Source organism: Lonchura striata, chromosome 15, assembly GCF_050655825.1.
Source record: "Lonchura striata isolate lonStrDom1 chromosome 15, ASM5065582v1, whole genome shotgun sequence".
Lineage (NCBI taxonomy): Eukaryota > Metazoa > Chordata > Aves > Passeriformes > Estrildidae > Lonchura > Lonchura striata.
The window spans coordinates 4,633,545-4,660,834 of NC_140717.1; the positions used below are offsets into that span (position 1 = coordinate 4,633,545).

The following is a 27,290-nucleotide window of genomic DNA, read 5'->3' on the forward strand; positions in this document are numbered from 1 at the left end:
AATGGAGAAAATGAGAAAATGTGTGCCCTGGGCTGCTGGTAGCAGATGTTTTCTGCTGGAGGGGAGCTGAGAGGAGAGAAGGGATCCTCAGCCACCATGAATTTTGGAACAGGAAGTGTCTGTAGGTCTGGTCTCCCCTTTTCAGGGTGGGTTTTTGCTGGTTTTGGTGTCTCTCAGATGAAGACTGGAGATAAATCTCAGTTTTGGGTCTTTAGAGGCTTGGAAAAACATCTGTTGAGAAGGAAGCAAATTTTTAGAGGTCAGGTGATGGTGACATTTCTTCAGCTGGTTTTGCTGGGCTTAAAACACTTCCTGAAGAGATTTGGTGACCTGGGGGCCTCATCCTGCTGAAATCAGATTTATTCCTCCTTTATTTAAATGTTCTTGGGCTCCGCGGGGCTGCTCTGGAATTAGGAGGAGCACGAGGTGGGTCTTGAGGAGTCTGAGGAGCTCTTTTGCCCTGGGGGTAGCTTGGAAGATGCTCGGCTGGGTGTGGTTGTGAAGTCCGGTGAACTCTGGTCATAAACCCTCAAACTGCTGTAATTGAGCCACTTCTGGGACCCCATTAAAGCCCAGCCCTCACTGCAGGGAGCTCATAACCCACAGAAGCTTGGCCAGGGATGAGCTGTGCCAATCCAGTCCCTGGAGCACCCCGAGGCTGCCTGTGGAATGTCCCAGAGCAGAAAAAAAAGCAGAAATAAAAGCCCCAGGAGCAAACCCAGCCTTGCTGAGGATGCTGGAGCAGATCCAAGTGAAGGAGAGGCAGGCACAGGGAAGGATGAGCCAGCCCGAGCCTTTTTAATTGCCCAGGTGCTTAATGCTGGTTTGTAATTAAGAGCTGGAGGGTGGAGGGGGTGCTGGGCAGCTGAAAGCCTCCCCTCTGTGCCCGAGAGCTTTTCCTGCCATCCGGAGGGTCCGAGCGGCGCCGGAGCCGCTGATTGCCGTGCTGTGGGTGGAGAGGAGCCACGGCCACCCCAGAGGGGACAAGGAGCCTTCATCAGCGATGCCCCGCAGTGGCAGTGTCCCTCCCGAGGGAGGGGCTCCCTCTGGTCACGGCTGTCACTGGGGATGGGGAGGGCTTTGCAGGCGGGAGGATCCGGGTTGTGCCAATTTGGGATTGTGAGCCAGCTCCGAGGTGAAACCCCATCCCTGGAGAGTGTCCCGTGGGATTGTAGCCCCGGGCTGGCATTCAGGAGGACAGATGACCCCACAGCCATCCCTTAGCCCTGTTCATCCCCATATCCGGGAGGGTTCTGAGCCCAAACAAGGAGAAATTCCTGGCAGGAGCCAGCGGGCTCTTCCCTCTCCAGCCCAGCGCGAGGTGGGACAGTTTTGTTCCCTCCTGCTGCTGGACCTGGGCTCAGACACGATGGAGGTGGCACCACTGCTGATGATCCAGGGATTTTGGAGCCAGCAGTGTATCCCAGGGGCCTGCTGGAGGACGTAAGGGATGGAGAAGTCACCAGTGTCATCCTCAGCTGTTGGCCAAAGGATTCCAATGTGTTTATCCCGAGCAGGGGGAGCCCGGGGAGGTGGAGGAAGGACAGAGGAGGTGAAATGAGGGGTTGTTACAAAGCCAGGCTGCTCCCATGGGAAGTGCCACTGGAGGCTTGGAGGAGGGGCTGTTTTGGGGCCAAACACCTGAAAACATCAATTCCCAGGCTGTGTCTTCAGGATGGGTTTGCTTGGAACAGGCACTTTGTGGTTCCCTGTCCAGTTTCCTGCTCCAATTCATCCCCACTTTACCCCTGGATTCTTTAAGGGGTTTTGGTGCAAAGGGCACAGCAGGAGCCCCAGCAGATCCTAAATCCCCATCACCAGCCTGGAAGAGCCAAAGTTCTCCTAAAGCACCATCCTGTACCTCAATTTTGTCCTGCTGCCTGGCAGGGATGTTTCTCAGAGCAGGGTTAAAACCTGACTTTGCAAGGATGATGTGGGGAAAACCAGGCTTAAAAACCTCGGGAAGAGGGTGGGAAGCTGGGAATGTGGTGGTGCTGTGCCCTGGTGTGCCCACAGCTCCAGCTCTGTGTCCTGGCAGGAACCACCATCCAATTTTGTCCTGCTGCTTGGCAGGGATAGCTGTGCCATCATTACCAGGACAGGGTTAAAACCTGTCTTTGCAAGAATGACTTAGTGAAAACCAGGCTTAGAAACCTTGGGAGGAGGGTGGGAAGCTGGGGGCTGCTCACTGGGGCTGTGGTGGTGCTGTGCCCCAGTGTACCCACAGCTCCAGCTCCGTGTCCCAGCAGGAACCACCATCCCATGCCCCAATTTTGTCCTGCTGCCTGGGCACAGGGACAGCTGTGCCAGCATTTCCAGAGGAGGGTTAAAACCTGACTTTGCAAGGATGCTGTGGGGAAAAACAGGTTTCAATCCCTGGGAGGAGGGTGGGCAGCTGGGGCTGTGGTGGTGCTGTGGCCCGGGGTACCCATGTCCCAGCAGGAACCTGGCTCCATGTCCCAGCAGGAACCACCATCCCATGTCCCACTTTTGTCCTGCTGCCTGGGCAAGGACAACGACGCCAACATTTCCATGGCAGGGTTAAAACCTGACTTTGCAAGGGGGCAAAAGCAGGTTTCAGTCCCTGGGAGGAGGGTGGGCAGCTGGGGCTGCGCTGCTGCCCTGGCCCGGGGCAGCCACGGCTCCGTGTCCTGGCAGGAGGGAGAACAAGCTGCGCATCCAGAACGGATGGCTGTGCCACCTGGCCCCCGAGATCATCCGGCAGCTCTCTCCCGACACCGAGGAGGACAAGCTGCCCTTCTCCAAGCACTCGGATGTCTTTGCACTGGGGTGAGTCCCGGGGCAGGGGTCTGGGGTGGCTGGGTCAGGTGGGAGCTGCTCTGGGCACAGGAGGGGATGAGGAGGCTCTTGGCTTGTCCCAAATCCAAGGGGACGCTGCTGGAATTCCCATGCTGGGCTGGGAGAACATTCCCGCTTCGAGAAATTTGGAGTGAAAGCATCCTTAAATCACCAAATCCCCCTGGCTCTGGGTAATGGGATCCAGAGTATCCTGAGGATGCCAGCTGGGGTGGAAACAGAGCTCTGGAAGCCCCTGGAGACCCCAGTTCTCCCAAAATTACCAACTGCTCCTCTTTTGGACCAGAGTGGTGCTGGGCGTTGGGATCCAGAGTGTCCCACTGGGAATGCCAGCCTGGCATCGTCTCTGCCTGCACCCTCCTGGGGCAGGTACCAATGAGGAGGTGCTTGGATGATGGAGATGTCAAAGGTTGGAGCCATGAGCCCCTGGACACCCCAGTTCTCTCTAAATTACCAAATCTTCCTGTTTTGGCCACAGATCCGGGTGGCTCCAGGGAATGGGATCCAGAATATCCTGGGGATGTCAGCCTGGCTTCATCTCTCCCCTGCATCCTCCTGGGGTGGGGACTGTGAAGAAAGTGCTTGGATGGTGGATGGGGATGCCAAAGGTTGGGGGCACAGCTTTGAAGCCCCTGGACATCCCAATTCACCCTCCAGCCTCTGCAGGGGGCTGATGGTGGTGCCAGCCCTACGAGCAGTTGCCAAAAGCCAAGAAAATGAGAATTCCTAAGTTTTCCTCAGCAAACCAGTTCATTTCTCCTGCCCTTTTTCTGCCCACAAACCTCCCTGAGGGCACGAGCCCAATTCCACCCTGCTAAACCTTTCCCAAAACCTTTCCTCTTTACCCAGAGGATTAATTTTCTCATGGATACCTCGAAGGCTGCGGGATTAGGGAGCGTGGGCCCGTTATCCGAGGCAATATTCCCATCAAACCCACAGTAATTACAGCTGGAAGGGTCTGGCTCTTTTTTATTTTTGCCCTCCCTGAGGTACAACTTCAGCACAGAAATAAAGAGGTAATTAAAGGATCGTATCCAACTAAGTGAGAGTGGGTGGGGAGACGTAATTTTCCCTTTTTTTCCTCAATTGTGAGCTCTGCCCTTATGGAAAGCGTGAGTTTCCTGAAAAGATGAAAAGGTTTCTCCACGTTTTCCCTCTTTCTTGTTTCTGCTGCTCTCCATCAAGGCCTGGAGGCTCAGGGATGATCCAGAGAGGTCACTTCCCTCCAGGGATTTGGGGATCAGGGACAGCAAGAGGAAAAGATCTTTTAAAGATGACAAAAACTCCCAGTGAGAAACTGGAATTAACACCCTGGATGTGTTAAATCCAATCTGAGGATGCTTGGATGCTCCTCCTGAGGATTTTGTCCTGTGCCCAAGCCCCCCATTCCTCTGCACCCAAATAACTCTCCCATTATTCAATTTTTTTTTTTTTTTTTGAGATTTCCAGTCGAACTGTGCAAAATCAGAAGAATTCCAATTCCTGAAATCAGGGAGCTTCCCTAACCCTTCTCTAACCCAGGGAGGAATCTTTTCTTTTTTCAGACAGATTTTGTCCACCCTGGTGTGATTTAACCCTGGGTTTTGATACTTTTAGTGATCACGAGGGCATCCCTGGGAGGATAAATCAGATCCAGGGAATCTGCCTTGGACAGTGGGGCTGCACTGTGGGAATCCAGGCCCATCCAGGCTCCGGGTGCCAGAAAATGATGATGCAAAACTTCCAGGCAGTAGCGGGGGCGGAAAACCACAGGGGTGCCCACCGGTGATGCCCTTGTTTTGGGATATTCCCTTGGATTTGGGATTCCTCACGGAAAAGAGGGCTTGGCTTAGCGATGAGAGCGGGAGCAGATGGCCGGGGCTTCACGTGGCCATCCTGGTGAGGCCACCTGGGACGGGTCATGGCATGGCTTGGATGGAATTTTGGAGCTTGGAGAGCTTTTTGGAGGAGAAAAAGGGAAAAGCTGGAGTGAAAGGGAATTCTTGGGCTCATCCCTTCCTGGGATTCTGCTGGAGTGGCAGCTGCAGCCCCGCCATCGTCTCTTCAGCTGCTCCATGGGCAGTGCTGTTGCACCCCGGTGGGACAATCCCACTTGATGTCACAGCATGGCTCTGCCTGGGCCTCCATCAGCCTCTGTCCTCCTTCCCACGGGCTGGGATCTCTGGAATCAGAGCTCGCTCCAGGGAAATGGGAGAGGTGACACCTCTGTATCGAGGGCTGAGCACCTCTGGTGTCACCTGGGATGAAGCATCTCCCAGACAAGGTGGTTCTGGAGCAGGGAAGGACTTTGGATGTGGGTGCAGTGGCCGGACACCTCCCCATCCTGAATCCCTAATTCCCAGTGTCTCCCACCAGCACCATCTGGTACGAGCTGCACGCCCGGGAATGGCCCTTCAAGACACAGCCAGCGGAGGCGATAATCTGGCAGGTGGGAAGGGGCATGAAGCCCAACCTCAGCCAGATCGGGATGGGCAAGGAGATCTCGGTAGGTGCTGCGGGGCCCTGTGTGGGTGTGCATGGATTGGGACATGGCTGGTGGGGCCCTTGGGAAAACCCTCTGGATCTGCCCGTCTCATCCAGCCAGGCCTGGGCCTGCTGCTGAGCTCAGCCTGAGCGTTCCCTTTGCTCCAGCCCTTCCCAAGGATGTGGGATGGAGATGGGTGCTCGTGGGATGGACACCCTCCCTTCATCCCAGCCTTTCGTGAGGATGTGGGGATGCAAGTGGGATTCTCGTGGGTTGGGCACGTTCCCTCCATACCAGCCTTTCCCAAGAATCCAGTGATGGAGATGGCTCCTCATGGGATGGACACATCCCTTCCATCCCAGCCTTTCCCAAGAATCCAGTGATGGAGATGGCTCCTCATGGGATGGACACATCCCTTCCATCCCAGCCTTTCCCAAGAATCCAGTGATGGAGATGGCTCCTCATAGGATGGACACATTCCCTCATCTCATCCCTTCATAAGGATCCAGTGATGGAGATGGCTCCTCGTGGATGGACACATCCCTTCCATCCCAGCCTTTACTGAGAATTCAGTGATGGAAAAGGCTCCTCATGGGATGGATACATGCCCTCCATCCAAATCCTTCCCAAGGATGTGGTGATGGAGATGGCTCCTTGTGGGATGGATACATGCCCTCCATCCCAGCCTCTCCCAAAAATCCAGTGATGGAGATGTCTCCTCATGGGCTGGGCACATCCCTTCCATCCCAATCCTTAACAGGAATCAAATCATGGAGTCAGAGCCTCATGGGATGGACATAACTCCTCCATCTCAGTTCTTCACGAGAATTCAGTGATGGAAATGGCTCCTCATGGGATGGACACATCCCTTCCATCCCCATCCTTAACAGGAATCCAATGATGGAGATGGCTCCTCATAGGATGGACACATTCCCTCCATCCCAGCCCTTCCCGAGGATGTTGTACTTGTGATCCTCGTGGTCCTTGTGGTCCTCATGGTCCTTGTGGTCCTCGTGGCGTGGCCGTCGGGGGCGAGGGCTGTGGTGGGAGCGGGACTGGCTCAATTCCCGCTGGGAAAGGGCCTGGCTGGGTTCCCTCACGCGCTCTCCCCGTGGCTCCAGGACATCCTCCTGTTCTGCTGGGCCTACGAGCAGGAGGAGAGACCCACCTTCACCAAGCTCATGGACATGCTGGAGAAACTGCCAAAGCGCAACCGCCGCCTTTCCCACCCCGGCCACTTCTGGAAGTCGGCAGAGTAAGTGCCCACCCCTGCCCGTCCTCCCGCGTTCCCGGATTTCACGGATGGGGGAATGCCCTGCCCAGGGATCCTTCCCAGCCCCTCAGCCGTCACAGCTTCCAGCCTGATCCCTTCTCCTCCCATGGCCAAATCCTGCTCTGCCCCGTTGCTTTGGCTTAGTCACGTCCCTGTGCTCCGGGGAACGGCGTCGGTGGGTCCCCAGTTGGGATTTTGGAATCTGCCCTATTGGGAGCAGCAGGCAAAGCGTGGAGCAATCACTTAGAAACTCATTTTCCTCCCTGGAATTTGTCATGTTGTGACAAATAGAACCAAAATCTCGCCCGTGCGGGGGTGGCATTCACGGGGGGGATTTTTCCTGCTCCCAGCGTGCATCCCCGGAGGCTGGAGATGGGAATGGATGGAGGGAAGGAGATGTCAGCTCGGGGAGAGGAGTGAGGACATTTTGGGCGCTTCAGGAATCGCTCTTGGTCCTTACAGCGGGTGGGAGATGCCGATTTCTCCTGCTGCTGCTAACAAACTGCCTCTCTTCCTTATCCGGGCGGCCCCAAGAGCGCCTGGAATGTCCCCGGTGCCACTCCCTGTCCCCGGGGGGCTGCCGGGAACCCGCAAATGCCGCGGCCAGGGGTCCCCCAAAGCTCCGGGAGCGGGAGATGTTAATCAGGAGCGGAGTTAATTCCCGAGCCGCGCTCCAAGCAGGCACCAGGGCGGCTCCGGCAGCCGGGCAGGAGCTGCTGGAGGATGCCGGGCCCCAGGGCAGAATTGCTCCGCTGGGTTTGGGAATGGTTTTTCCAGTCGCTGAGCCACGCTCTGCCTGCCCTGGGCTGGGGTTGCCCCGCAGCTCCCTGTTAATTACCCGATCTTTGGCTAATCAGGATGTTCCAGCTCAGCTTTCCACGGGAGCTGATTCCCTCACGGGGACTCGGCTCTGGCTGTTGTTCCTGTTAGGTCCTGGAAGGTTCCCGTTAGGTCCTGCTGGGTCTAGGAATCCCGGCTGTGTACAGGGATGAGCTGGCTGTGGTACCCCGGCTCTGGATCCAAGGCATCGGGGCACAAAAGCCCGCGGGATCCTGGATGCAGGGATGGGAGCGGTACCCAAGGAGCCCTTTCCCCTCTGGATGATGCTCCAGGAGCCGGGCAGGGATGGCAGAGAGGTGCAGGAGCTCAGGGCTTCCCCCGGTGCCGCAGCTTTTGGGAGCATCTCAGTGGCAAAGCCGTTCCAGGAGGCTTTTTTCCCCCAAAAAAATCTTCCCTGCAACCCCCCCGTTCCCACGGGAGGAGGCGCCGGGTGCTGACTCTGCTCCTTGTGTCCCCTCCAGGCTGTGACGGGAGGAGTTACGGGACGGTGCCTTCCTCCCCCAGCGGGTCTCCTCTTCCTCCCCGCTCTGCGCTACGGAGGAGCAGCGGGGCGGACAGCGGGACCGAGACTCTCCCCCCGCGGCGTTTCATCATCCCGGGCGCCCTCCCGGCGCGGGGGCAGGAGCCGGAGCAGCCCCGGCAGCGGGACGGGGCCAGCGGGCGGCTCTCCGCGCACGGGCGGTGGCTCCGGGGACAGAAGCCCCGAGCAGCGGTGACCCACAGGACAATGACTTCAGTTCATCCCCGGGGCTCCTCTGATCCCCATCCGGCCGCTCACGACGACGCTCGGCCGGGGAGGGCTTGTTCTCGGTTCTCCGTGGGTTTATTTAATTCCCTTTATTTCTTTCTTTGCGGTTTCGTCGTGGAAAAAAAAAAAGGGGGGAGAATGTCGCTGATTCGTGAGTTTATCCCCGGATCCTGCGGGGCCAGGGAGTGCCACTGCCATTAGCTGTCCCCCGCGGGGAAATGCGTCTGTCCCGCTGCCCCCGCAGCCCCTTGGTGGGCAGCGCTGACCTTTCACAAGTGGCTTCTCTCCCTCCCGGCCGCGGCCACTTTGGTGTCCCCCCGCGGGTCTCCGTGCCAGCGGGGCGCATCTCCGCATTCCCGTTAATTCATCCGCGGCTCCCGGGGTGTGTCTCACCAGCCAGCCCTGCTCCCTCGCTCCCCATCACTGCCCTGCTCCTGCCTCTGCTCCTCGCTCCCAAAAGCCGGGCTTTGGGGCTGCTCTGGGGCTGGGCACAGCAGGGCAGCAGGGATTGGGGTCCATCCTCTCTCCTGTGGCCTTCCCGGGCTCATTCCTGCGGCTGGGAATGCAGGCAGGCTCTGGTTGTACAGAGCAGCTCCCAGCCCCACTCTGGCACATCTCAGCCATGCCCAGCACCATTTCCCCCCACCTGCTCACCTCCCATCAGCCAAATCCCAGAGTTTCCCCAAAAATTCTCTCTGGGAGCTGCAGTTGCCATCTGAATTCCACGTGCTGGTATTTCCCTCTCCCCCCCAGCTCGGATAGGCCCTCCAGCCCCTCGGATGAGCTGTCAGATGAGAGCAAATTGCATTCCCAGGCTCTCATGGAGCATAATTGCTTGACAGGAACCATCCCAGATAATTCAATTGTAGTCTCAGTTCGCTTTAATTTGGAGCCGTGACGAGGCTTTGCAAACCCAAGCAGCCCTGCTTTGTCTGGCTGCTGCTCCAGCTCCTCCTCGCTGGTGTTGGGAGTGCTTTAGCATAAGTAAATGAAGATTAGAAACTTAATTGCAGCTGGGCTGAGATGGGATTTTAATTGTGGGGGTATTAAAACCCCCACGTGTGCATGTGTGAAAATTCCAAGGTGGGCAGGAGCAGGGAGGGGCGGATCCAGCCGACAGAAGGATCTGGGGGAGTCTCCTGCTGGTGTTTTTGGGATGGGAGGCAGTGCATGGAGCTGGGATGGGGCAGGATGGCTTTTGGGGCTGAGCCCTGGTTTGGGTTAACTGCTCCCTGCCCCGGCAGCACAATGGGGGTCCCTGGGGCTGCTCCCCCCCGCCCTCCCTCCGCACTAAACACAAACCTTGCACTAAAACCTCTCTGAGCTCTCACCAATGCCTTCAAAATGCTCACCAGATCCTTGCCCAGAGGTTTTGGGTGCTGGGGGGGGCACGGGGAGGTGTCACCAATCCCCAGCCCCCCTCCAGAGGCAGCGGTGTCCTGCTGGCTGTGGGGTGTGGGCTCTGAGCAGGTGGCAATTCCCAGGGCAGCAGCAGGCAGGGAAAGGTGTTGGAAGGAGGAGGAAGGTGACACCAGGGCTGGAGGTCATCTCCAGGGTGGCACAGGGCTGTGGATGTTGTGTGGATCTGTGGCGGAAGGGACGAGATCTGTCTTGGGGCCATCGTGGGTTTGCTCCCTGTGTCCCAGGTGGTGTCACCTTGATGTGTCCCCCGTGGGGTCTCCGAGCTGCTGCAGGCTCCTGGTGGGTTTCATGGGCCAGGAGTGGAGGGAACACTGAGCTGAGGGGTGCTGGGTGTCGGGCGGGCTCCCCCGTGGTGTCAGGGCCTCACTGGGCTGCAGCCTCTGCACAGAACCATGGAATGGGTTGGGTGGGAAGTGGGAAAGGACCTCAAAGCTCATCCCACCCCACCCCTGCCATGGCAGGGACACCTCCCACTGTCCCAGGCTGCTCCAAGCCCCACCCAGCCTGGCCTGGGACATTCCAGGGATCCAGGGGCAGCCACAGCTTCCCTGGGAATTCCATCCTCCACCCTCCCGAGGAACAATTCCTTCCTAATTTCCCATTTAACTCCGCCCTCTTTCACTTCAGAGCCATTCTCCTTGTCCTGTCTCGTTCCACACCTTTCTCCACTGGATTTTGGGCGTCTGGAAGAAACTAAATATTCCTACAGCCAACCTCTCCCTGCCCTCCACCCTCTTCCTCCCCTCTCCCCTCGCTGTGGTACAGCCACAGGCACAGCACAATGGCATCGATGGCAAACGAGCTGTCCTGAATTTATCCCAAATGAGCTCCGAGGAGCAGCTCCTTCCCTTCCATTCCAGTTGTCCAGGCTGCCACCCTATTTCCATCATTCCTTCTTATTTTTAAACTCTTAGTTATTTAAACAAAACCCCACCCACCAAACCAACAAATCTTATTTTTGTTGTCGTTGCTGTCTGGGGTTTTTTTGACTCTGCCTTTGTGAAGGATTTTTTTTTTTCCTCCTTTGGCCCGGTTTATAAATATCCAGCGCTTCAGCAGGGAGGGACTGCAGGAGCAGCTCCACACCAGCCTCTAGGAGAGCTCCGAAGGAGGGAGAGGGTCCATCCGGAGCTCGGTTTAGCTGCAGCCAGCAGAGATCCGAGCCTATTTCCAGCCAAGCCGGGCTTAGCCCGGCGCTGCCTTTGGGATGCAGGAGCCGCCCCGGCCCCAGGGCAGCTCTCACCCCGCAGTGATGCTCTCCTGGCCCAGCCCTGCTGCTCATTCCCCATCACCCTCCCCTCTCTTCCCGAGGTTTTCCAGCATTTCGGTGCTGATCGGGGTCACCAGGGCCGGGGCTGGGTCGTGTGGACTCTCCCAGTGTGGCCCCAAAGCTCCGTGTCCTCTTTTGGCTGCTGAAGTTTATTCCCTGCTCTGGTTTCTTCTTCTCTTTCCCTTTCCCCAGAGATTCCCAAACCCTCGCTGAGCCCTGGCCGGGCAGTTTCTGGGAATGCCGAGCTCAGGGTTCGGCCCCATGGCTTTTACCCAGTCCTTGAGCGCGGCGGGAGCTGCGGTGGCGCAGATCTGGGATGGACAGGAGGCAGAAATGAATGTCTTGGAGGTGGAGGAGCTGCTCAGCCTTTCCTAGAGCCTGGAATTACGGAAGGGTTTGGCTTGGAAGGGACCTCAAACCCACGGGCGGGACAATCCACAATCCCAGGCTGCTCCAGCCCCGGTGCCCAGCCTGCCCTGGGCACTGCCAGGGACCCAGGGGCAGCCACGGCTGCTCTGGGCACCCTGTGCCTGCCCTCAGCAGGAAAAATTCCCTCCCAACGCCCGTGCCAATTTAGGATTCCATGGAAGAGCTGGTGCCTGGAACTCGGCCTCTTTGGCTGTGTGAGGAGAAGGGCTCTGTGCTGAGCCCCTCTCTGCCCCCCAAGTGCCCTGGGTCACGCCTTCCTCCTTTCTTTGCCCTTTATTTATTTTAAATTATTTGAATTTCATGGAATTTCTATGAATTTGTTTTAATTTATTTGACTTTCTGTGAATTTATTTGAATTTATCTATTTTTGTTGCCAACATTGCGGGGGAAGCTTGGTCAGCTGCGAGCGCTGCCTTTAATTTCAGGTCCCTGTAAATTCCCGTGTTCCGTTGCCTTGTACATAAGGTATATATGGATATATATACATATCTCTATATGTATGTATATAGATATATACAGACCTCAATCCTGTACAGTTTCCAACTGAACTCGCTGGCCTGCTTCGTTTTCTCCATGGTAGTTCTGCAGAATGAGCTGATTTTCAGTTCCTTTTTCCTCCCTCCACCCCCTTTTTTCTTTTTATAAATATATATATAAATATATATATATATATTTTGTTGTCGTCGTTGCAAAAAAAAAAACAAAAACAAAAACAAAAAAAAAACCAACAACACCTCCAGAAAAAAAGAAGCTGGTGAGAAATAAAAATATGAATCACCCCCACAAACCACAGACAAAAAAAAAAAAAAAAAAAAAAAATTTCTGAGAAAGGCACGATGGATTCTCCCCGCTGTAAATTTGTACAGGAACATTTCTAACGTTTTCTACACTTGAAGAAAGTAATTTCTAATTTCCGCTGTCTGGCTGGGTGCGAATCTCTGGGACCTGCAGACCTGGATAGCCATTTGTTCCCGTGGTTTCTTGTGCAGTGTTTGGTGAGGTGACAGTGTATGAATTATTTATGCCAATAAAAAGAAAGAAAAAAAAAAACAAAAAACAAAAAAAAAATCACATTTGAAAAAACCTTGCCCTGCCCCGTGCTGCTCCGCGTCCTGTCCTCGCCGTATCCCGGGATTTTTACCCGTGCTGGGGTCGGGATGAGCCCACCAGAGATTTGGGAGCGGCTGTGCTGGTCCAGCGCTGCCAAATCGCTTTTTCCCCTCCCTGCTCAGCGCTTTGGGGATGATGATTCCCAACCAACGCTTGGATGATAATTCCCAAGCAACACTTGGATGGGAGCAGCGAACTGGGCTGGGCAGATCGCGGAGATAAATCCCGGGCGGCTGCGCCCGCCGAGGGGCCGGAGGGAGGCCGGGGGAGCCCCGCAGGCTCCGGCAGCTGCTGCCGCCTTTGCTGCCCCTCCCGGGCCCTTCTCCCGGGATGCCAGCATCCATCTGGGCGCAGCCCCTCGGGAAAAGCGGCCTTGGCTGCTCCGGGAGACGCAGGAGAAAAATCCCGGGAAGTTCACACGGTTTCCCCCCTTCTCCTTCCCTCCTCGCCGCTGCCCGAGCACTTGAAAGGTAAAATAATGATGGCTCGCCATTAATAAACCATGAAGGCTCCACACTTCTCCTGCCGAGGGCTTTTCATCTTTCAGAGCCTGCAGGAGCTGGAACCAATTAAAGCGGGCTCGGGCCGGGCGGGGGGCGGGCACGGAGCGTCCCGGGGATTTGCCTGGGAAGGGGCTGCTCCGGTGGATCCTCCCAGCAGGAGAAATGGGATGTGGGGCCGAAGAGGCTCCGCTGGGTGCCCGCTCTGCAGCGTGTGGCACGTCCTGGATGGGCAGTGAGCAGGGCTTGGTAAGGGCCCAGGGCTGCCAGCGGTCTGAGAGGAACTGGTGAGCGCTGGTGTGCAACTGGGCAGCACTGGTGTGTAACTGGTTAACACTGGTGTGTAACTGGTTAGCACTGGTGTGTAACTGGTTGACACTGGTGTGCGACTGGGCAGTGCTGGTGTGCAACTGGGCAGTGCTGCTGTGTAACTGGTTAACACTGGTGTGTAACTGGTTAGCACTGGTGTGTGACTGGGCAGTGCTGGTGTGTAACTGGTTAGCCCTGCTGTGTAACTGGTTAACACTGGTGTGTAACTGGTTATCACTGATGTGTAACTGGTTGACACTAGTGTGCGACTGGGCAGTGCTGGTGTGTAACTGGTTGGCACTGGTGTGTAACTGGGCAGCGCTGGTGTGTAACTGGTTGGCACTGGTGTGTAACTGGGCAGCGCTGGTGTGTAACTGGTTGGCACTGGTGTGTGACTGGTCAGCACTGGTGTGTGAATGGTTGGCCCAGGTGTGTAATTGGTTAGCCCTGGTGTGTAACTGGTTAGCCCTGCTGTGTGACCAGTTAGCACTGGTGTGTGACTGGTTAGCACTGGTCTGTAACTGGTTAGCCCTGCTGTGTGACCGGTTAGCCCCGGTGACTCCAGCTCGGGGACAGAGCTGTGGCGGCACCGCAGAGCGCAGTGCAGGAGGCTGAGCTCGCTCCTGGCTCGTGGGTAATGAGATGCCAGCCCCAGGAGGGTGAGAAATGTCCAAAATATCCCCGAAGCAGCTTGAGCAGCGGCCTTGGAGGGCGGCTGGGGTGCCTTTGGACACTCCCCGTGGGATATGTGTGTGTGTGTGTGTGTGCAGGGAGGGTATCCGTGTGTGTGTGTGTGTGTGTGTGTGTGTGTGTGTGTGTGTGTGTGCAGGGAGGGTATCCGTGTGTGTGTGTGTGTGTGTGTGTGTGTGTGTGTGTGTGTGTGTGCAGGGAGGGTATCCATGTGTGTGTGTGTGTGTGTGTGTGCAGGGAGAGGATCTGTGTGTGTGTGTGTGTGTGTGTGTGTGTGTGTGTGTGTGTGCAGGGAGAGGATCTGTGTGTGTGTGTGTATGTGTGTGTGTGTGTGCAGGGAGAGGATCTCTGTGTGTGTGTGTGTGTGTGTGTGTGCAGGGAGAGGATCTCTGTGTGTGTGTGTGTGTGTGCAGGGAGAGGATCTGTGTGTGTGTGTGTGTGTGTGTGTGTGTGCAGGGAGAGGATCTGTGTGTGTGTGTGTGTGTGTGTGTGTGTGTGTGCAGGGAGAGGATCTCTGTGTGTGTGTGTGTGTGTGTGCAGGGAGAGGATCTGTGTGTGTGTGTGTGTGTGTGTGTGCAGGGAGAGGATCTGTGTGTGTGTGTGTATGTGTGTGTGTGTGTGCAGGGAGAGGATCTCTGTGTGTGTGTGTGTGTGTGTGTGCAGGGAGAGGATCTCTGTGTGTGTGTGTGTGTGTGTGTGTGCAGGGAGGGTATCCGTGTGTGTGTGTGTGTGTGTGTGTGTGTGTGTGTGTGTGCAGGGAGAGGATCTGTGTGTGTGTGTGTGTGTGTGTGTGTGTGTGTGTGTGCGCAGGGCGCTCACCCGTGGCTCTCAGCTCCCCGGCGCTGCGGATGGATCACGGGCCGTTCCCGTTTCCCGGCTCGGTGCCGGGGGTGCCGGGGAGCTCCGCCCCAGGCCGGCCGCTCCAGCTCTGCTCCCGCTGCCGCTGGCTGAGCCCGCGGCCTCGCTCCTGCTGGATGCTCATGGTGCTGCGGGCACAGTCACGGTGCTCCAGCATCAAACAGGACTTGCTTTGGGGTACTGCAATTCTGGGGTCGGTTGTGATGCTGCAGATACCAAACCACCTCTGTTTCCACCAGGAAGGATCTAAACCTGTCCCCGTGATGTCCCAGTGCTGCTTGGGTCACCCACCCTCCCTCCGGACACACCGGGCTTGGTACAGACGTGAATCTGCCTTGATTCGTGTCATTCTGCCCCCAAATTAAGGCGTTTATTGAGCCGCACTTAACACCTCCGATACCCCGAGGTGTTGGGAAGGATGGATAAATATAATTATTCATAAATAATACAGCCAGGATGAGAACAGTCCTCCCTGCTAGCCGGACAATGCCCTTGCCTACGGATGGGTCCTGGGGTCAAGTGGACTGTTCCATCTCAACCCCCAAAATGTACTGTTCATCCCACACCTGTAACCCTCCCCTGAAACATCAGGTGTCTGTGACCCCATTGGCCCAAGTCTTGTTCCAGCCCACCTTGAAGCCCCCTGAGAAGGGGCTCTGAGGGGCCAGACGTCCTCTTGGAACTTCCCCTCTCTTGGAACTTCCACCCTCTCCTGGAGCATCCTCTTGTCTCTCCCCTCCCCGATCCCCTCAAGCCTCACCACGTGCTGCGTCTGGCGGCTCCAAGCAAGACCTTTCTCCATCCCTAATACACCTGATATCCCAAGAGCAGCCTGCAGAGATCTCTCATCTCCATTCACCCAAACCATCCTGGAGCCCAGCGCTCCCACCCCGAGGCGTGCCCGGCAGTCCTGGCCGGGGGCACAAGGCTCTGCCCCCGCGGCACCCGGCGCTGTCCCCCCCGGGGCAGCTCTGGGCTCCCCTTTGCGCCCCCAGCAGCAGCAGAAAAAGCTCCGGGGAGCCGAGAACCGGCGGGGCCAGCAGCCGGGGCCGGGCGGGCTCGGGGGGACGATCCGCAGTGAAGGCACAGCTCGTGTTGTGAACAAAACAGCCTGGCTGGGACACTCCGGCTTGAGCGAAGTACTGACGCTGAAAGGTTAATTAGCTAATTGCTCCTGGGAGTCACCTACACCCCCACCCACACTAGGACCGGGATGCAAAATGGACCGGTGGAATCGTGGGAGGGGGTTTTGGGGATGAAAACACCCCTAAATGAAAAATATGGGCACAGTGGAGTGGGCTGGATTGATGCTGGTTGGGGAAAAGGGAACCACATCCCTGGTCTGTGTCTGACCTGTCACCATAACCTGCAGGGGACCAGACTGGACTGGGCTGTGGGAAGCAGGAACAAAGGAACAGACACTCTTCCTGGTGTTCCCAGGAGGGAAGGAGAGAGATAGCTGCTGCTGGACTTCAGATTCAGACTGCACACCTCTGCACCTCCGGCTACCAGTGTGCCACGGAGACTCCAGGGACAGACTCTGCACGGAGACCCCAGGGACAGGCCCTGCACAGACCCCGGGGACAGGCCCTGCACAGACCCCAGGGACAGGCCCTGCACAGACCCCAGGGACAGGCCCCGCACAGACCCCAGGGACAGACCCCGCACAGACCCCAGGGACAGACTCTGTACAGACCCCAGGGACAGACCCCAGGGACAGACCCCAGGGACAGGCCCTGCACAGACCCCAGGGACAGACCCCGCACAGACCCCAGGGACAGACCCCGCACAGACCCCAGGGACAGACCCCCAGGGACAGACCCTGCACAGACCCTAGGGACAGACCCCGCACAGACCCCAGGGACAGACCCCAGGGACAGATTCTGCACAGACTCCAGGGACAGACCCTGCACAGACCCCAGGGACAGACCCCAGGGACAGACCCCAGGGACAGACCCCAGGGACAGACTCTGTACAGACCCCAGGGACAGACCCCAGGGACAGACCCCAGGGACAGACTCTGCACAGACCCCAGGGACAGACCCTGCACAGACCCCAGGGACAGACCCCAGGGACAGACCCCAGGGACAGACTCTGCACAGACCCCAGGGACAGACCCCAGGGACAGACCCCAGGGACAGACCCTGCACAGACCCCAGGGACAGACCCCAGGGACAGGCCCTGCACAGACCCCAGGGACAGACCCCGCACGGACACTCCAGGGACACTCTGCCACCTTCTTCCCCTTCGCCTACCGGGAAAAAGCCACAGCAGCAGGGGTGAGCTCCGCGTCGAGCCCCTGCCCAGCTGATCTTTTTAACAAAGAGCTGAACATTAATAAAGGCATAAGCCCTGTTCATTACAGCTCGGAGCGGGCTGGGGCTGACCCCGCATCCCCGGCCCATCCCGCCCGTGCCGGTGCTCCCCGGGCCGGGCTCCAGCGCGGGGCTGTGGCGGAGCCCCACAATGGGGCATTGTCCCGGCTCTGATTTATGTCTCCTCCCCAGGCTCGCCTGGCCTTTCTCAGGAGCCGCAAGGAGCACAGGGCCGGTGCTTTCGGGAGGAGCTGGGCTGGGCTGAGCCCCCCGCAGCCACCCCAGCGCGGCCCGGGGGGGTCCTGCCTGGCTAAACTCCACTTCTTCATTAGGGCTTGATGAGCTCATTAAGGGCTGCCCCGAGAGAGAGAGAGCTCCGGGCAGGGCTGATCGGCCACTTGTGCGGTGGCCACCCGGCCTTTAACAGGATCGTGGCTCTGATCCCGCTTTGCGGAGAGCCCCGGGATTGATTCCAGCCGGGGAGCGCCCCGGGGGAAGGGGCTGCCCTGCTCCGAGCCCCGCTACCCCATTGCTCAGCAGATTCTCTTTCCTCACCTCTATTTTTACGCTGCCCTGGGGACAGAAACCCGACCCCAGTGAGTGCCGGCGCTGCGTGAGCTCCTGCCGGGCTCCCAGCGCAGGAGCCGTTCCTCTGGGAAGGAGAAGAAATTCCCAATCCTCAGTTTTTTGCCCTAAACTCGACACCTGCAGCCTCCTCCAGAGAGACGAGCCGTGCCTGGGCAGCAGCAGGTAGAAAAACTCGCTGAAGGTTTTCCTGTGCCCCCGTTTTTTATTTATTCCTGGTTTTTTTTGGGATAGGGTGGCTTTCTGAGCCTGGATGAGGGGTGGGAGGGGGTCAGGGACCCTGGGTGTGCTGTGAGGTCCATGTGGGGTGAGGAAGGGTCGGTGATGCTGAAGGAAAACAATCCCACACTGGAGGTTTGTGCCGGGGCACCTGGAGGGGAGGATGTGTCCCAGAGGGGAATTGTCCCACCAGGGTGTGGGTGACCTGTCCCAGCACCTCGGGGTGCCAGACATCCCCAGGAGGTTCTGGAGAGCGTGAGGAAATCCCTGTGTCCCCATCCTAGGGCCAGCCACGGGGTAGGGGTGCTCTGTGGTACCTTGGCTCCATGGCCCCGCTTCCAGCTGGTGGAGAGACACATTCCAGCCTCCTGGAAGGTGCCAGGCACGGGGGATGAGCCTTCAGCAGAACTTCCATCCTCCTAAGCCACCAGCTCCTGCAGGGACAGCTCAGCTCCAGCCTCCTCCAGCCCCACGGCCGTGGGCCACAGCCGGGGAATTCCCACTGCCAGAACCAGGGAATTCTGACAGCCAGAACCAGGGAATTCCCACTGCCAGAACAAAAAAGTTCCCACAGCCAGCACCAGGGAATTCACCCATCCGAAATCAAGAAATTCCCACTGCCAGAACCATGGAATTCCCACTGCAAACCCCAGGAATTCCCACTGCCAAATCCAGGGAATTCACACTGCCAGAACCAAAGAGTTCCCACATCCAGAACCAAGGAATTCCCACTGCCTGAACCAAGGAACTCCCACTGCCAGAACAAAGGAATTCCCACTGCAAAACCCAGTAATTCCCACTCCCAGAGCCAGGGAATTTACACAGCTAGAACCAGGGAATTCTCACTCCCAGAAGAAAGGAGTTCCCAAAGCCAGAACTGGAGAATTCACACAATCAGAACCAGGGAATTCCCACCCCCAGAACCAGGGAATTCCCACCCCCAGAACCAGGGAATTCACACAATCAGAACCAGGGAATTCCCGGTGCCAGAACCTTTCCCTTCCCCGTGCAGAGCCTCCCTGCAGCCCTGGGGAGAGCCAGGCTGTGCAGGCTGCCCGTGCAGAGCCGTTCCCACCCGGCAGAGCCGTGCTTCAGCTGCTCCCAAAGCCTGGATGTGCTGCTGGAAATGCAGAGTGAGCTGGGAAGCAGCCCAGGGTTTGGGGTTTGGGGGCTCAGGGGCTGATCCCCTCGTGGGAGGGATCATTCCAGCAGCAAATCCCCCATGGAAGGGGTGAGCAAGGAGCCATCCCCATGCAGGGAGCTGGAGCAGGGTGATTCCATGCGGGATTGAAGCCTGGGATCACTGGGATTCTGCAGGGAGGGACTGGAACACATTTTGTCCATTTTATTCTTCTACGCCGATGCTGCCAAATTCCCCCCAGCCGTGCTGCAGGGCTGGGAGCTCCCAGCAGGATTCCTGAAGGAAAATCTCACTCCAGGAATACCTGTTTTTTTTTTTCCAGAGGATTTTCCAGAGGTTGGTTTGCTGGCTGCAGTGGCACTTGTGGCCCTGCTGTCCCTCTGTGCCTGGTGACACCAACAGCCTCTGGTGGCTCTGGCTGCTGTCCAGGGGCTGCAGACGGGGACAGCCACCCCCGAGCTCCTGGACATTGGGATTGATGTCCCTGGATTGGGTTTCGGATATTTTTGGTCCTGCAAATCCCATGGGTGATGATGCTCAGCACGATGGGCCCTTTCTCCGCATGGCCAAGCTCTTTTTTTGGGATTTAACTTCCCTTAACTCTTATTCCCAGCTGCTTGCTCCATTCATGCCCAATTCCAGCATCATGCATGGGGATGGCTCCTTGCTCACCCCTTCCATGGGGGATTTGCTGCTGGAATGATCCCTCCCACGAGGGGATCAGCCCCTGAGCCCCCAAACCCCAAACCCTGGGCTGCTTCCCAGCTCACTCTGCATTTCCAGCAGCACATCCAGGCTTTGGGAGCAGCTGAAGCACGGCTCTGCTGGGTGGGAACGGCTCTGCACGGGCAGCCTGCACAGCCTGGCTCTCCCCAGGGCTGCAGGGAGGCTCTGCACGGGGAAGGGGGAGGTTCTGGCACCGGGAATTCCCTGGTTCTGATTGTGTGAATTCCCTGGTTCTGGGGGTGGGAATTCCCTGGTTCTGGGGGTGGGAATTCCCTGGTTCTGGCTGTGGGAATTCCCTGGTTCTGATTGTGGGAATTCCCTGGTTCTGATTGTGGGCATTCCCTGGTTCTGATTGTGTGAATTCTCCAGTTCTGGCTTTGGGAACTCCTTGGTTCTGGCTGTGTGAATTCCCTGGTTCTGGGAGTGAGAATTCCCTGGTTCTAGCTGTGTGAATTCCCTGGTTCTGATTGTGTGAATTCCTTGGTTCTGGCTGCCAGAATTCTTTGATTCTGGGAGTGAGAATTCCCTGGTTCTGGCTGTGGGAATTCTCTTGTTCTGGTTGTGTAAATTCCCTGGTTCTGGCAGTGGGAATTGCTGGGTTCTGGGTGTGGGAATTCCCTGGTTCTGGCTGTCAGAATTCCTTGACTCTTGAAGTGAGAATTCCCTGGTTCTGGCAGCGGGAACTCCTTGGTTCTGGGAGTGAGAATTCCCTGTTTCTAGCTGTGTGAATTCCCTGGTTCTGGGAGTGAGAATTCCCTGGTTCTAGCTGTGTGAATTCCCTGGTTCTGGCTGTGGGAATATCCTGGTTCTGGCAGTGGGAATTCCCTGGTTCTGGCTGTGGGAACTCCCTGGTTCTGGCTGTGGGAACTCCCTGGTTCTGGCAGTGAGAACCCCCTGGTTCTGGCTGTGTGATTTTCCTGCCTCTGGCAGTGAGAATTCCTCGCTCCACGGCTGGGCAGACCCCACCAGTGCCTTTCCCCAGGTCCTGCCCCCGGGCTTGGCTCCGCGCAGAGCTGCCCGAGGCGCCGGGAGGAAAATGGATTGATTGTCTCATTATGCCTGCTCAGCCCCACTCCTTAAATACACCTGGCCCTGAGAGCTGCTCCCACACCTCCCACGGAGCGCCCTGGCACTGGTTTTCCTGGGAAACAACACCGTGGCCATCTCTGGGCACAGCGGTGAGCGGGAGCTGGGCTCGGCTGGGGGATACTCCGGGCTGGATCCGTGTGCAGGGTTTGGGATGCTGCTGGATGGGATGATGTGCCCTGGGGTGCCTGTTGTGGGGGGAATTTGGGGGATGAGTGGCTGGGAAGGATGTGCTGTTCTCCTAAAGGGAGATGGGAATTGTTGTGCATCTACCACCCTTGTCATGGGGATAAGGTGGGAAAGGCAAAGGGGCTGCCTTCAAATATTTGGGAAGCTGCAAAAACAGCAATTTCCCTGGTGGGAGCTGCCTGTTCCTGCCTGGCTGCAGTTCCAGGGCATCCACCCATCCATCCATCCATCCATCCATCCATCCATCCATCCATCCATCCATCCATCATCCACCCATCCATCCATCCATCCATCCATCCATGGCTTCCTCCAGTGCTGCTGGAGATGTCCAAGCCCCCTATAAATTCAATTCTAACAAGAGAACACTGGCCTGTCCGTCAGTCACAGCCTCTTTTCCTGCTGCTCCCTCCTTATTTCCATCCATCTGGTTGGTGTTTGGGGGTGGCTCCTGGGATTTGGAAGCCACAGCTGGGGGCTCAGAACCACTGCCCCGATGCCTCTGCTGGGATGTGGCTGCTCCAAAATCCTTCCCATGGAGATCTGTTGGTTAAATGGCTCTGGGACAGAGCTGCAGGGGTAGATTATGGTTTGGGGAATAGGAAATGCTGCATTAAATGGCTCCCAGATGGATAAAAGTGGATTTTAGAGTGACGGTGTGCAGGGTTCCTCCTCTCAGGAGCTATGTCCGAGTCACCTCGGGATGGGAAGGATCATGTGAAGCGTGACTTTCTCTGGAGGTGTTGACAACAGCGATGTGACATCAAAAACTATTTTTATTTTATTTTTATTTGGCTCCTCCGAGTTAAACTGAGGCTTTGAGGCAAGAGAGCTGCGTCCGTGTTGGTGCGATAGGCGGGTCAAGCCCATTTCTCCCTGCTCAGGGCTCTCAGTGGGGTTAAAATCTCTTCAATTTAAAGAAGTAAATTGTTTCAGGGGATGTTCAGGGGCTTTGAAGCAGAACCTGATGTTGGATCGAGGTGCAGCTTGTCCTGCTGGATGGGACCATTGGAGGGGACAGGGACAACGGGTCCCTGGAGATGATTTAATCTCCAAGGACTCCTTTAATTAATGCAGCAGCCTTTGGCTGCCTCCTAATTGTCCGGGCACGCCTGACTTTGCAGCACGCAGGGGCTGAGGTCGTGGTGAGGAGCCTGGATGTGCCTTTCTGCTCTCCCTCCCTTTGGAGCTGGGAAAAATCAATGGAAAACCCTTCCAAAGGCCCGGAGAGCTCCGTTATCTCCGATCAACCTCAAACAAACCCCACTGCACGTCAAGGGCAGCAGCTCCTTGCCTGCTCCTCTGCCAGCGGGTTAAAAATTCAACCTTTCCTTAGAGATGGATAAAATTCCTTTGGTTTCGGGCAGAAAGAGCCGTGCTGTGGGGTGGAAACGCCCTTTCCCTGCTCTGCACCTTTGGCAGGAGCGTTTTGGGGAAGGGAAGGTCCTGATCCCCGGTGCCCGTGGCAGTGAGAGTTGTTGGGCTTTTCCCGCTTTTCCCGGAGCTTCTCCCATCCTCGCCCTCCTTCCCGGCCCCACCAGGCGAGGCACAGCCCCCCTAAACACCCGAAAATCAGCTCACAGCCGTGCTTAGGCAGGCGTGGAGCAGCTTCCAGGCGGGAGAGATTAAAAGTTACTGAATAACCCAGCTCCTCCGGCGGCTGCGGGGCTGTGCCCGGTGCCAGGTGCCCAGTGCCCGGCGGGCATTCCCATCACCCCAAAACCTCCGGCTGCGATTTCCCCCATCCCAACCCCGGCGAGCCACAGGGGATGTCCTGGCCGGAGCGATGAGCACGGTGGGTCCCGGGCGTGACCGGCGAGGGGACGAGGGCCCTGCCGGCCCCGCCGAGGGGCAGTGGCACGGGGGAAAGGCGGCGGGCACCGCGCAGCCGGCTGGGCACGGCTCACGCAGCCCTCCCGCGGCTCCAGCGCCGGCTGAGCCCTTTTCCTGCCGCTGCCCAGCGCCTCCTCCCCCGGCTCCGGCCAGCCCCTGCCTCCGGACGAGCCATGGCCTCGGTGTGTGCCTTTTGTTTGCTCTTCCTTTCGGGGCCCGGCCGCGGCGGGGCCGGGCGGGGCGCGCTGCCCGCGGCCCCTCCGCGCTCCCTCCGCACTCAAGTAAGGCCGGGGGCGCTCCGGGGAGCTCGGGCGGCTCTGGCGGCCCGGAGGGTGGGAACGCTGAAGGGGGAGTTGTGGTTTTTCCGGGATGTTGTGCTTTGTTCGGGGTGGGAGCGGGATGGGGCTGCTCCGATTCCTGCCGGGAATCTCCGGCCGTCCGCCGGCTCCGCTCGCTCCCCGCCTCGGACACACCTTTGGCCTCGGTGGGGTGGGCTGGGGGTGCCGCCAGCGGGTCGGCAGCTCCCTCCGTGCTGGGGACTCTGCGGGACGCTTTTAGGGTGGTGACAACCTTCAAAACCAATCCCAGGTGCACCTTCCTGCACCTGGGCACCTTCAGCTTCTCCTCCGTGCTGGGGCCGGCAGGGCCGTGCTCTGCCTTGGGTACAGCACGGCAGATTTGGGGCACCTGCGGGGATGTGGGGAGCGGGGAGGGAGAAGGAAAAGCACCCGAAGGGAAGGGAAAGGAACGTCTCCTGCGGGGAGGCGTGCGCTCCTTCCTCCAGCGCCGAGCTCATCCTGCGAACTGCGTCGGCACCGCAGCTGCTCCGGCTTCCTGGGAAGTCCTATTGATGCCAAAGCAACCCTGGAGAGGGAGGGAATGACTAAAGTTATCCGCGGCCGTGTGCTGCTGCAGATGCGGGGTCCTTCCCCCCCTTCTCCCTGTTTTTTTGGGGAGGGGTTCCGAGCCTGTGATCAAAAGCTGGAGCTGGCGTCCATCTGCTTCTGACAACCTGAGCGCTCGCTGGCAGCTTCTGCATTCAGAGCCTTGAATTCCTCAATAATTAGAGGAATTTTTTCGGAAAAAAGTCTCCATCTGGGCTTTTTCATGACGGGAATGAAAAGCCAAGGTGGGTGTGGGAGGGGGGCAGGTGGATTTACAGCCTTAGCAACCCAAATCTTGAAATATTACATCAGCACCGAAGAGGTGTAATTAAGTAGGAAACAAATGAGCCCAGCTAATCTGTTTTGCTTGTTTGAGCTTAGCGGAGTGCAGAAAACAAACAGAGGCTGAATGATGAATGAGATTTCTTTCTTTATTTATTTATTTTGAAGGGTTTTTCTTTCCCCAGCCCCCAGGGGGGTTGGGATGTGGGTCAGGAAACGCGGCCGCTGTCCCCCGCGGCTCCGAGGTCACCCGGCCGCGGCAGCCGGGGCCGTGCCCGCCGCCCGCCCGTGCCCCGCTTTTATTGCCCGTCTGCCAAGCCGGCTCCCGGGGCGCCTCCCCGGAGGATGGGGATGATCTCCGAGCTGCTCTTCCCCGCGCCTCCGGTGGCATCGCGGGTCGCCGCGAATGCCCTTTGAGGTGGCACTGCCACCCCAGCCCTCCCGCAGCTCCTGGGGACACGCGGGCACCGCCCGGCGCTGGCCTTCCTGCAGGAATTGCTGCTCTTGGGGCACCCTTGGGTGCCAGAAGCGAGGGAAAGCTTCAGGGGTACCCCACCGCCTCCCTGTGCCCCGCAAAGGACAGGGGGCCACGGCCCTGGCGGTGAAGCTCCCGCAGCTCTTCCAGCAGCCCAGAGGGCTCCAGCAGCTTGGAGGTGGCACTGCCGTGGCACTGTGTCCCCTCCCGGCGTGTGGCGGCTGCTGTGGCACCCCCGAGCTCCCTGTCCCGAGGCATCGCGGGGCTGGGGCAGCTCTGGGGCTGCCTGGGATTTGGGATTGTTTGGGATGGTTTGGGATTGTTCTCCGGGCACTGCCGGGCTCCGGCAGCGACACGAGGTGCCAGGAGCAGATGGCAGCCATCGGCCGGGCTGGCTCCCGGAGCCCTGCGGCTCCTGGCACCGTGCTGGGCAGCGGCTCCTCGTAACCCCCTCGCTGCCACGCTGCTCTCTGGGGAAAAACCGCGCTGGCTTTGGGGTCTCTCGGTTGAGTATTTTGCGTTTGAGCCCCGTGCCCAACCCGCCGAGGAGTTCCTGGTGGCTGTTCCTGGGGTGATGGAGGGGAAGTTTGTGGGTCTGAAGCGCTGCCCGTCAGTCAGTGGTGACGGCGACCCTGTTCCCCACCCCCTCCTGCCAAACCTCGCAGAAATGGATTTAAAACCAGAAGAAAGGGGGAGCCTGGGGAGCCTGAGGTCCTTCCTGACGCCAGACTGCCCCAAAATCACGCGGCAGGGGAGATGCTCCCAAAATGGGAGAACCCCAAAACTTTGCATGGCAGAGGAGATGCTCCCAAAATGGGAGAACCCCAACATTTTGCACAGCAGAGATGCTCCCAAAATGTGGCAGCCCCAAAACCCTACATGGCAGAGGAGATGCTCCCAAAATGGGAGAACCCCAAAACTTTGCATGGCAGAGGAGATGCTCCCAAAATAGGGCAGCCCCAAAACCCTGCAAGGCAGAGGAGATGGTCCCCCCCAAAACCCTGCACGGCAGAGGAGATGCTCCCAAAATGGGAGAACCCCAAAATCTTGCACGGCAGAGGAGATGCTTCCAAAATGGGAGAATCCCAAAATCTTGCACGGCAGAGGAGATGCTTCCAAAATGGGAGAACCCCAAAACTTTGCATGGCAGAGGAGATGCTCCCAAAATAGGGCAGCCCCAAAACCCTGCAAGGCAGAGGAGATGGTCCCCCCCAAAACCCTGCACGGCAGAGGAGATGCTCCCAAAATGGGAGAACCCCAAAATCTTGCACGGCAGAGGAGATGCTTCCAAAATGGGAGAACCCCAAAATCTTGCACGGCAGAGGAGATGCTCCCAGCGTGCCCGTCGTGCTCTGCATTCCCCCCAAAACCCTCCTGGCCCTTCCTGGGCTCCCGCTCGCTTGTTCCTGCCCCTCGAAGCCCCCTCGGCGGGGCCGTGCCCCCCAGGAGCCCCCCACACCTCCGCCTCTCCCCTTGCCCCCTGCCCTCCCTCCCTCCCTCCCGGCTCCTCCCGCCCCCGGAGCGGCCGGGAAATTGGGAAGCGGCCAAAACGAGACAAGTTTTCCCCTTCCCTCCTGGGTGACAATTCCAAGCCCGCGGGAGCTCGGTGGCCACCAGCCAGCTCCCAAATCCACATCCCCGAGGGGAGCAGCAGCCCCAGCCTCCCGCCAGAACCGGCACAGGCACTCGTCTTGTTGTTATTATTATTATAATTATGATTATCTTTCTTTTAAATTCTGTTTCTCCTCGGCGAGGGGAAGGTCGGAGCGATTTGTTCGCAGGCGTTGCAGTGCCCGCCTGGTTTCAGCAGCGCTGCCTCTCCTCTCTCCGAGCAATCAGAGCCGCTCTGGAAGAGAAAATTGAGCAGTTCGGTAGCGGGCGGGGTCCTCCTCACCGAGCGAGGCTGTTCATCCTCCTCGTTTGGGTTTCAGACGAATAAATTTGCCAGACAACAATGATATTACCCTCGTCTCAAAGACTTTATCAATTTGCAGTTGTCTCTCCGCTGATAGTTTTTTATTGAGCTGTCTGAGATGATTTCCAAAGAGAGGACTGCAATTTCAACTATTAAGTAATTTGGGAGAGCAATTAGTGTGAATCTGGAAACTCCCTGTGTTGCTCGTGAATAAATCAACCTCTCTGCGAGAGCCGTGCTGGAAGAGCCTGGGCTGATGTATGGGAAGGGGGGTTTGGCCGGGGAAACAACAAGGACAGTGTTCCTGGCATGGAAAACTTCCATACTTCGGTGCTGCTGTGGTTCAGAGGGTGTTGGGGCTCCTGGGAGCTGGGATTTCCTTTGGGGGCCCCTGGGAGCTGGGATTTCCTCCTGGGAGCTGGGATTTCCTTTGGGGGCCCCTGGGAGATGGGATTTCCTCCTGGGAGCTGGGATTTCCTTTGGGGGCCCCTGGGAGATGGGATTTCTTTTGGGGGTATCCAGGGAGCTGGGATTTCCTTTGGGGGTATCCAGGGAGCTGGGATTTCCTTTGGGGGTGTCCCCTCCTTGCACCCCCATCCCCTAAAGGATTCTCTGCTAAAAGAGGTCCTGGTTTTGTTTCTGCTTTGGCTCTCCTGGGGGACATGGAGGAGGGGTGGAAGGGATGGGGACAAGGAAATGAGGAAGGGCAGAGGAGATCCCAAATCCTCCCTTGCCTCAGGATTCCACGGGACTGGATCCAGCTCATAACTCCCAGTTTTAAACTGGGACGGGGTTGGTCTGGCTGAGATACAAGGAAGGTGTTTTTTAGGATGAGGGTGGTGAGGCGTGGCTGCTCCATCCCTGGGATGCCCAAGGCCAGGCTGGACAGGGCTTGGAGCAGCCTGGGATGGTG

At 57.8% G+C, this 27,290-nt stretch overlaps 2 protein-coding genes across 6 annotated transcripts in view; both read left to right on the forward strand.

Annotated features, from left to right (window-relative positions):
- KSR2 (kinase suppressor of ras 2) overlaps nt 1–12,890 on the forward strand; it is an 85,781-nt gene extending 72,891 nt beyond the window's left edge. For 2 of the 4 annotated variants that reach the window (XM_077787116.2, XM_077787119.2), the window contains 4 exons: nt 2,659–2,790; nt 5,173–5,302; nt 6,403–6,536; nt 7,856–12,890. In XM_077787116.2, the coding sequence (XP_077643242.2) occupies nt 2,659–2,790; nt 5,173–5,302; nt 6,403–6,536; nt 7,856–7,862 (403 nt within the window). In that variant the 3' untranslated portion in view covers nt 7,863–12,890. Of the gene's footprint in view, nt 1–2,658; nt 2,791–5,172; nt 5,303–6,402; nt 6,541–7,855 lie in introns of those variants that run through there. The other 2 variants (XM_077787118.2, XM_085592932.1) reach the window with 1 other exon arrangement.
- Nucleotides 12,891–17,643: 4,753 nt separating this feature from the next.
- Nucleotides 17,644–27,290, forward strand: part of NOS1 (nitric oxide synthase 1) — a 92,546-nt gene continuing 82,899 nt past the window's right edge. Inside the window, exon 1 of one of the 2 annotated variants that reach the window (XM_085592959.1) lies at nt 17,644–17,795. The gene's annotated coding sequence lies outside the window, so the exon portion shown is untranslated. Of the gene's footprint in view, nt 17,796–23,010; nt 23,103–27,290 lie in introns of those variants that run through there. The other variant, XM_085592960.1, reaches the window with a different exon arrangement.